The sequence below is a fragment of the Sinocyclocheilus anshuiensis genome, unplaced genomic scaffold (assembly GCF_001515605.1).
Source record: "Sinocyclocheilus anshuiensis isolate Anshui unplaced genomic scaffold, SAMN03320099.WGS_v1.1 scaffold1980, whole genome shotgun sequence".
NCBI classification, from domain to species: domain Eukaryota; kingdom Metazoa; phylum Chordata; class Actinopteri; order Cypriniformes; family Cyprinidae; genus Sinocyclocheilus; species Sinocyclocheilus anshuiensis.
The window spans coordinates 171,619-182,170 of NW_015557235.1; the positions used below are offsets into that span (position 1 = coordinate 171,619).

Consider the following 10,552-nt stretch of genomic DNA (forward strand, 5'->3'; position numbering starts at 1 on the left):
AGAGATACATATATATATATATATATATATATATACACTTTATATTCTATACATACTTTATAGAAGCTATAAGGTACAAGGGGCCATGTGTTACATGATTTTCACAAGATTAAAGGGTGTTGTTGGCCATTATGCAAAGCGCTATGTTAAAAACCCTTTTAAACTATGTGAAATCAGTGTAATCCATTGGCTTGAGTTGTATACTACTTTATTGCATGTTTAGTTAAATGTGTGTGGAAGCAGGGGAACCGGGGGGCGCCAGCAGTGTTAGTCCATAACCACACAAGAGCATACTATAGTAAAAATACCTGGTAAATGGGCTAGAGGAAGAGGGTGACTCCAGACCTCTGGGTGCGGAGTTAGTCCTGTTTGAGACATGTACTGTATATATACACTTCACTTTAAATTTAAACTACAGGGCCCTATGGACAGTCACAGTCAACAGCTGGAGTTCTTCAAACATCAGACTAATGGAGACAGTGCTGGTACTTGGTACAAACAAAGTTTTCAGTTCTATGTATAACTAATAAGCATCTAGTGTCTGTAAATGAATGTTTACCTGGGCATGGTGGCTGATTTTTCCCATGGTCTCCTAAATTCTGTTAATCAAAAATCACAGATAATGAGAAAACATTCAATGAGTATCTAAATGTCACAAATCTCGATCACAAATGCATTGTGTTCTTACCGCCTGGGCCTTGAGTGTCGGAATCATCCTGAAGATCATCAGGCAAAGGAAAGGAAACAGATCAAGAGGAGAATGAAAGTGTTTCCTCAGCGTTCAGTATTAGTGCTGGCTTTTCAAGTCTAACTCAGTTTTAGTACTTACATTTACAGTAATAGAGGCTATATTCCATCTCAAGTCTATAGACAACCTCTTTAAATAACTTAAGACTTTTGCATGCACTTTAAATGGTCGATTTACAGGAAAGTTACAGGATATACAGGAATTTTACAGGAAATTCTTGCAGGATTTTTCCCACAAACAAATACCACACCGCAGCCAATTTCAGTGGTCCTAGTACCAAAAAATACTTTTAAGAAAATTTTAGACTTTCAAAAAAATCTTAGTCACAATAATGCTATCAATCAACGCTACACTAAGGTTAAGTATTAGGTTGGAATTTGTTTTAGCGTTATGTAGGTAATCAGCACTGTGATCAATTTATATAATTCAATCTTTAGAATCGGCTGCAGGGTTGGTTTTGCACTTACTGGTTTGGGGGGGAAAAAATGCTTCTTTTTTTTTTTGTGGAATTGACACAATTATCCATAATAGTGCTGTCAAACGATTAATCGTGATTAATCGCATCCAAAATAAACGTTTTTGTTTACATAATATGTGTGTACTGTGTATATTTATGTATATATAAATACACACACATCCATATATATATTTAAAAAAATATATGTTGTTTATATATTAAATATATTTATATATAATATATAAATTATATGAATACAAATATATACATGTAAATATTTTCAAAATAGTATATATAATATAATATGTATATATATATATATATATATATATATATATAAATATACACAGTTCACACATATATTATGTAAACAAAAACATTTATTTTGGATGCGATTCATCGTTTGACAGCACTAATCCATAATGAGCCTTAAAAGATTGAAGGTGTTCATACATTACTGGGCTCCTCTGCTTTGGGGAGTGCCTTCTCCCCTTTATCTGCTGCTTTTCTCCTGTATCAACAGACACAATGACAACAGTAAGTTCTAAAAACATCAGTCATTTACAGCACATTTTTACACACAAGCCAAAGAGTTCATAGAATATTATGGGTTATTATTTACTACTCAAAGTCTAAAACAGTATCAGTAGCATGACGTCAGTTAAAGGGGTCGTATTATGCTTTTTCACTTTTTCAACTTTAGTTAGTCTGTAATGTTGCTGTTTGAGCATAAAAAAGATCTGCAAAGTTACAAAGCTCAAAGTCCAATTCAAAAGGAGATATTTTATTGAACAGAAATCACTTTTCAAAAACTACAACGAAGTATATCACAAATACTGACGAATGGGATGAGACCTGGTTGAGCTGCACTAGAGAAGGCAACGAGTGTTATCATTATGTCGGAGACACGCTAGCTTTCCCAAGGCAGACGAACTTAGAGTGCTTACAATCATCCGGGTTTAAATCGCGCTCAAATTGATTTGATTTTGACGCAATATTTACACTGAAACTCGCAGGCTCGTATGGTAAGGGGCATGACATTTCCTGACCAGGCGCCGAGTGGAGTCAATCACAACACACACTGGCCCAGCTCACCAATCACAGCACATTTCGTCTTTCAGAAGGCGGGCCTTCATTTGATACAGGAACTATTCGAGCCGCTTATGCCAGACTGGGGAGAGAGGTGTTGTAATAATGCAAAATATGTGAAAAATAATGTGTTTTTCGAACAACCTAGTATGAGAGCCTGTTCTAGTACACCCCCAAAACAAAATCAAGACTTTGTAAAAGAGCATATTAGGACCCCTTTAAAAAAATTTTTTCTCAAGTATCATGAAAAATTACAAACATGTTTGAAATTCTGTTTACTATTTTTGATGTGATGTACTTATTTATTCATCAATGTTTATATGTGAATAAAAGCCTAAATTAAGTATTTTCCTTTTATAAAGAGGCCGTCTCTCTTCAGAAGACTTGTGTGTATAATGTCTTTATGAATTTTCGAAGTTTTAGCGGAATGGACTTTCAATTGTAGGCTAAAAATGTCATCAAAAATATATGTGTTTGAAAGAGGAGTGAAAGTCTTTTGGGTTTGGAAAAATATGAAGATCAGTAAGAATGATCTTACTGGTTACACTTTATTTTGATAGCCCACTTTAGACATTCTACTAACCATAAGTAACTTTGCAACTACATGTCAACTAATCCTCATTAATTTGCAACTACATGTCTACTAACTCTCAGAGTAGACTGTTAGGGTAGGTTTAGGGTTAGTAGAATAAGTTGACATATAGTTGCAAAGTTTCTCATAGTCAGTATGTTGTATGTTGTGGGCCTGTCAAAATAAAGTGTTAGAAGATATTAAGCAGACAGTCTACTAATACTCTAATGACTTCTAGTTGACATGTAGTTGCAAAGTTACTTACTGTTAGTAGAATGTCTAAAGTGGACAATCAAAATAAAGTGTTACCATTTTCATTATTGGGTTACCTATCCTTTTATGGTGGCACACATGTGGCAATTTAATCTAGGACAGAGTGATTCACAAACATGCAACATATGCAAACATATAATCCAGGAAGTTATAAAACACTATAGAATAGAGTTCTGCACCTGCAGTTACAGGAATTATGTCAGCAATGCAAAACCCGAAGTTTATCCACCTAGTCACACTTCTTCACAGCTCAAGTAACAAATATTTTTGTAATGAGGAATCAATTTAAGGAGAAATTCATGTAAGTACTATACATTGCTGCTATTAAAGCCTCGACATTACAAGGTTATTACCGAAGTTGTTTGATCAACAGCTGTCTTGGTAACACCTCAGGCTGTTATTTTCTAGTCATGCAAGTACATCTTCTTTCAGGGTGAACAGAGAAAAAAAAGAGTTATTTCCAAAAACCAATTTACAAGACTGAAATTATAATAATCTAGTCCAGTATTACACTTTGTGGTCATATTATGCCTGTGAAATCTACGGTTAGAAACTGAGAACCATTCTTATTTAAAATCAGTTCCACCTTTAAATAAAAAAAAACTACCCAAACCAAATGACTTTCAGTTCTTGAACATCCATTCTTCCACAAATGCAGAAGTAGTACTCGGTAGTGATGCAACAAAGCACAACCATTCTCAAATGAATCAGTCTGGTTCTTTTTAGTGAATCAAAAACAAAGAGTGAAGAATTCAGCCCAATTCAAACAGCTCTTATGAGCTGGTTGAAGAAATGAAATACTCTATGTTTATATATTTTTTTTGTATTGTACACCATATTCTGCAGTGTCCAGAATTCATATATTTTTGTTAATTTGCTGTTTATTCTTTTATGCACCTACTTGTAGGTTTTACAAGGATTTGTGGTGGCAATGAAAAGAAATCTGAATTGAAATCAGGGGAAAGCATTAAACTGCACAGAAAACTTTTTTTTTTCACTTTTTTATGGATGTCAAATGGAGGAAAGGCTTCAGTAGGCTAAATAAACTGCTTTCGTGAGGAAACAGCTTATCACATAATGAACGACAGGCTTTCGGCTATTCTTCAACATGTTTGCCATTAAACCTTCAATTTGATTTAAGACTTCGCAATGAAAAAAAATTTCTCTTGTAAGTGTTTACGTCATTTCTTGTTCATTTAGCGGTATCTGCAAACAGCACTTTACATACAAGTCTGACTGCAACTCAATGATGTCAAAGCTATAATGTGATTGGTTATCAAGGCACACATGATCCAAGTTGACCTTCATGTTTCTCCAATAGTAGAGCAGCGGAGGTTGATATCTTTCATTCTGAGTGAATATTTTAGTTTGACTGCTCCGTTCCTGCCTTTTCTTTATTTTGGTAACTGACTCCTTTAAATTGAGAGAAGTTCCTGTGCTCTGTGCATACATTTACTGTATGGTTTTGAATTTTTTTTCTACTTACCGACGTGCTAGAATTGCGCTCATCTCTCCCATCAGGCCTCCTCCTCCGCTGGACATAGACACACTGCTGCGGCTGCTGTCTGCTTTAGGAGTTGCCGCCACACTGGCCGCAGCACTGCTGCCACTACTGCCACCTCCTCCTCCGCCACTACCAACATCATCCTGCAGGAGGAAGCACTGAGTCAATAACCGCAGCCAGGAACAAATATGTGTGCACAACATCATGGGAGAACAGGCTCCACATTTACAGGAAATGGCTAAATAGGTAAATTTATATGAAATTTCATATTTGTGAATGGATTCACAAATTGCAAACTTTTACTATATAAGTTTTAGATTTTCCAGTGTTTCATTCTCTGCATTCTCCAACATGAAATACTGATTTTATCATATTTCTTACTTAAAACACTGTTAACTTGCACACACAAGCCAAAGAGTTCAAGAAATATTATGGGTTAAAATAACTCTAAAAAGGAATTTCATTTTCAGGTGATGTCACCAAGACCATAAATAATGTTACCAGGAAGTGACTCATAGCTTTGACATCTGGATATTCTCTTACTGTGATTCTCTATTCACTCATTGTCTCACCTTGGGCACTTTGCGGAGTTTGGCACCTGCCAGGGCAGAAGCGAGACCACCGCCACCTGGTCCTCCTCCCTCGCCTCCACCTCCTCCAGAAGAGGGCAGAGGAGGAGCAGGTGGAGGTGGAGCTCCTCCTCCCAAGGGAGGAGGTCCAGGTGGTGGGGGAGGTCCAGATGGAGGGGGCCCAGGAGGAGGTGGAGGTCCAGGGGGAGCTGGAGGACCTCCAGGGGCCAAAGGTGGTGCAGGAGGAATGACTACTGTTGAACAAAAGCACAATTTTCAAAACAGAAAAATTAAGTTATTAAAATAGCTATCTCAGAAACAAAGGTAGAAATTGGTTTACCAATATTTTTTGCATTATTGCAAATAATGTTAATACACATTAATTATCCTTTAATAATATGTGACCCTGGACCACAAAACCAGTCTTAAGTGTCAATTTTTCAAAATTGAGATTATACATCATCTGAAAGCTGAATAAATAATCTTTCCATTGATATATGGTTTGTTAGGATAAGACAATATTTGGCCGAGATACAACTATTGAAAATCTGGAATCTGAGGGTGCAAAAAAATCAAAATATTGAGAAAATCACCTTTAAAGCTGTCCAAATGAAGTTCTTAGCAATGCATATTACTAATCAAAAATTAAGTTTTAATATATTTACAGTAGGGAATTTACAAAATATCTTCATGGGGCATTATCTTTACTTAATATCCTAATGATTTTTGGCATAAAAGAAAAACCTATAATTTTAACCCATACCATGTATTTTTGGCTTTTGCTACAAATATACCCCAGCGACTTTAGACTGGTTTTGTGGTCCAGGGTCACATATGTTCTACTTAAGAATGCAATTAGATGTGATTGTAAATAACATAACAAAACAAAAAAAATCAGTACACAGCCCACTTTTCTGATTCACTTCTTTCATAGGGATTTCAAAAATAATCTGCTGCAAAAATTCTAAGCAGTCAACTAATCTGCTTTTTGGTTATCAGATGCTTAAACACAATTTGTATCTGTTTTAAGTATTTTTGTGATTGTTTTACTGTGTTTTACCATTTTTAGATTGTATGTGTTGTGTTTGATATGTAAAGCACTTTGGCCAACGTCTGTTGTTTTTAAATGTGCTATACAAATAAATAGAATAGAATATCATAAAAAAAACATCATGGTTGGTCTCTACTTGCAGAAGACAGCAATGGTCTCATAATCCAACTACAAAAAATCTTGACTGTTGAGGTTAAACACTTTCTACTGACCTGGAGCTGCTTGTCGTTCTCTTTCTTGTCTTTCCCTTTCCTGTCGCTCTCTCTCTTGTCTTTCTCGCTCTAGCTGCTCCATCCTCTGTAGTTCTAATCTGCAGTAAAAGACAAAGGCATTGCAATTATTTTGACATGTTGCAATTTGTGAGTTGATAAGGTAATAATTCATTAAATCACACAGATTGTAAAATAAAATCTAAATAAAACACTAAAAAAATAATACATATTTTGTTTACCTGCATGTCATGTGACCAACATCAAAGAATTATAAACTTGAAATGTGTTCCTAAATTACTGAAAATTTCACTTAAAGGTGTTACTTCAAGTAAATAAGTTAATAAAATAATAGTGGGTTTAAATGGACTAAATGAAGTCTGGTCCATTTATGACATTCTGATTAAAAATTACAAGGTCAAAAAAAAAGTTAAATAAATTAGATGTATACGTGGACATTCAAATCTATGACGTGCATTTCATGCTAAGTAATTCATTGTTGTCATATATATAACAAGTTCACACAGGCTTCTTGATTTTTGAGTTGACTCTTGAGTTGAAGTCCAAATCAGTAAATTCAATAGGAGTGACCTATAGTCTTTGTCACTTAACTTGAGTTTACAGTAGATGTGGGATGAGATGGCAATTATTTGGTGGGTTTACATATTTTTAATCAGTCTGAGATGCCTCAAATGAACCAGTATACATGAAACATGACTTCAAACTTGAAACATGCATGCAAACATAGAAAAACATATAATGAATACTCTCTGTAGCAACACTTACAAGACTGCAATGTCAAGTTTCATGTCAAGTCAAGCCTCTCTGAGAGCCATTCAAAACATTTCAGTCAAGTCAAGACATGAGTCAACTAGCTCCATGTAAAGTCTTTATCAAGGTAACCAAAACAACTAGACATGCAAAGAGAGGGAGAGAGAGAGAAAGAGAGAGACGAGTGCAGCATGTTCTGGAACTACAGTCTCATTCCAGAGATTTGGAAAATAATTTCAGTTTTCCACTGCTGCCAGGGATATTTTCTTATAGAAGAAAACATTTTTTTTTTTCATCTATAATCATTATTATTAATGCTAATAAACAGATGGTAAATTAAGTTCATTATGTTCCTACTCGTACTGAATGCATTCATGTACAGAATCCTGAAACTGCATTAATAATTTTGCAAGGGCATTTTTATGCTATTAGTGGCACACTAATATTCGGCAGTGCCGTAACTTTTGTAGCTTGTTTTAACCCAATAGTTAAGGTATGGTCACATTTGCCCATTTTTGCCAAAATTCAATTGCCAAAAAGTCCATTGTTTATTATCAAAAGTGCCATAATGATGTGATGTATGTAGGAAAGCTCACACAGAAGTTGCTTTCAAACCAATCAGTTTTCTGTTGGTCAATGTGGCAAATTCATGTGACCAACTTGAACTGGTTACGATCTCTATGGGGAAATCCTTCACCCTTATGCGTAGTTTAAGATTACGTGACTCCTATTTAAATGACTGGATTTCACTTCCAAAAAAAAAAAAGAAAAGTTACCAGTAAATGTGAACTTACTTTTAGTCAGCAAACTTTTGCCAGAAGAACTCTTTTAACCAATCAAATAAAAATATAGTAACCTACCACAGCTGAAGTTATAAAAGTATGTCCATAAACAACTTAAATTAAGTCTGATTTAAATCAGAGCTGTGGCATAGTGATTAACAGACTATGGTTGAGCTGTGTGAGCAATGCAATTATTTAAATATGCCCATTTATTTTGTATCTTCTTTATTATTAAGCAGCCAAAAAAATACAATAAAAAAATAAGATTTTAAGTTTGAAAAGACACCAGTGTTTAATTTTTTCGGTCTGCAGTCTTGCAGGCTGAAAGAAGAGGAGAATGAGGCAGGGAAGAAGAGGATTTAAGTGTCAGAAGGCCTGACCCAGACTTCTGCCCCATCACTTCAGGGGCTAACGGAAAGCTAAATACTTGAGCGTTAATACCAGTAATCCCTAGGGAGTGTGTGCTTATGGGTATGTGTGTGTACCACTGTAAATGAGGTCAAAGACTGACCAGGGAAACCATGACTTCAGGCAATTCACACGATGCCACAGGAAGTGAACAAAAACTTCACTTCACATAAAAAAAATATTTTGTTCCGTACACCACTACAAATAATCCCTGGTTTGTACCTTTTCTGTTGTTCCAGCTCTTCTGGGGATGGTCCATTGGACACGGGTCGTGTGGGGTAACCTAAATTATACATTAAAGGGATAGTTCACCCAAAAATGAAAATTATACACCCTCATGTCGTTCCAAACCCATAAGACCTTTGTTCATTTCGGAACACAAATAAAGGTATTTTTTGATGAATTCCAAGAGCTTTCTGATCCTGCATAGACAGCAACACAACTTACGTTCAAGGCCCAGAAAGGTAGTAAGGACATCGTTAGAAACATCTGTGTTTCAACCTTAATTTTATGAAGCTACGAGTCTTTATTTTTGTTTTCTTTGCGCAAAAAAAAAGTGTTCTCATAGCGCCATAAAATTACGGTTGAACCACTGATGTCACATGAATGTCTCAGTTGCGTTGCTGTCTATGCAGGGTCTGAAAGTTCTCGGATTTCATCCAAAATATCTTTATTTGTGTTCCGAAGATGAATGAATGTCTTACGGGTTTGTAACGACATGAGGGTGAGTAATTAATGACAGAATTGTCACAATGGTGTGAAAATGTGCATGTGCATTACCTCCATCAGGCAAGGAGTTGAGGACGTCGATCGCATGCATCATGCAATTGGCGAACAGCACTGCATCTTCCTTGGTACCAAAATTTAGTCCCCACACCTGCCGAGTGTCCCGCCACTGGTGGAAGTTTGGCGTTGCCTGATTATATTTTAATCCTTTTACAATTGGACAGTTTATCACAACCTGTACAGGAGAAGACACAAAAGTCCAAATGTAAATTAAGTCATACAACACACAAGTACACAAATGCAGTTTCTCTTTTATGCTGTAGTTAATACGAGAAGTTCATTATTCTTTGTGTCCAGATGTATTAATATTATTTATTTATTCTTAAAAATGCAATACATAGAGACTAATACAGTGGGGAAAATATTTATTTGATCCCCTGCTGATTTTGTAAGTTTGCCCACTTACAAAGAAATGAAATGTCTGTAATTTTTATGGTAGGTTTATTTTAATGGATAGAGACAGAATATCAGCCAAAAAAATCCAGAAAAAAACACATTATATAAAGGTTAGAAATTGATTTGCATTTCAGTGAGTGAAATAAGTAATTGATCCCCAAACAAAACATGACTTAGTACTTGGTGCAGAAACCCTTGTTGGCAAGCAGAGGTGAGACGTTTTTTGTAGTTGTTCACCAGGTTTGCACACATCTCAGGAGGGATTTTGGTCCACTCCTCTTATTATGTGCCCATGTGGAACACAGATTAGTCCTGCCACTTTAAAGGAACACTCCACTATTTTTAAAAATAGGCTAAATTTCCAACTCCCCTAGAGTTAAACAGTTGAGTTTGACCGTTTTCGAATCCATTCAGCCGATCTCCGGATCTGGCAGTAGCACTTTTAGCTGTAGCTTAACATAGATCATTGAATCTGATTAGCATCTCGCTCAAAAATGACCAAAGAGTTTCGATACTTTTCCTATTTAAAACTTGACTCTTCTGTAGTTACATTGTGTACTAAGAGCGACGTAAAATGAAAAGTTGTGATTTTCTAGGCCGATATGGCTAGGAACTATACTCTCATTCCGGCGTAATAATCAAGGAACTTTGCTGCCGTACCATGGGTGCAGCAGGCGGAATGATATTACGCAGCGCCTGAAAATAGGCTTATTGGAAGTTACCTAGCTGGGGACTGTTTTCAGGCGCTGCGTAATATCATATAGAAACTCTTTGGTCATTTTTGAGCGAGATGCTAACGGTCTAATCAGATTCAATGATCTATGCTAAGCTACAGCTAAAAGTGCTACTGCCAGACCCTGAGATCGGCTGAATGGATTCAAAAACGGTAAAACTCAACTGTTTAACTTTAGGGGAGTTGGAAAATGAGCCTATTTTTA

The 10,552-nt window shown here is 35.9% G+C and overlaps 1 protein-coding gene across 3 annotated transcripts in view; it reads right to left on the reverse strand.

Annotated features, from left to right (window-relative positions):
* LOC107679021 (vasodilator-stimulated phosphoprotein-like) overlaps positions 1–10,552 on the reverse strand; it is a 49,104-nt gene that overhangs the window by 3,865 nt on the left and 34,687 nt on the right. Inside the window, exons 3-11 of one of the 3 annotated variants that reach the window (XM_016474432.1) lie at positions 9,213–9,393; positions 8,655–8,715; positions 6,475–6,572; positions 5,215–5,462; positions 4,625–4,785; positions 1,659–1,716; positions 689–716; positions 560–599; positions 309–365 (exon numbers count right to left, since the gene is read on the reverse strand). In XM_016474432.1, the coding sequence (XP_016329918.1) occupies positions 309–365; positions 560–599; positions 689–716; positions 1,659–1,716; positions 4,625–4,785; positions 5,215–5,462; positions 6,475–6,572; positions 8,655–8,715; positions 9,213–9,393 (932 nt within the window). Of the gene's footprint in view, positions 1–308; positions 366–559; positions 600–688; positions 717–1,658; positions 1,717–4,624; positions 4,786–5,214; positions 5,466–6,474; positions 6,573–8,654; positions 8,716–9,212; positions 9,394–10,552 lie in introns of all 3 variants that reach the window. The other 2 variants (XM_016474431.1, XM_016474433.1) reach the window with 2 other exon arrangements.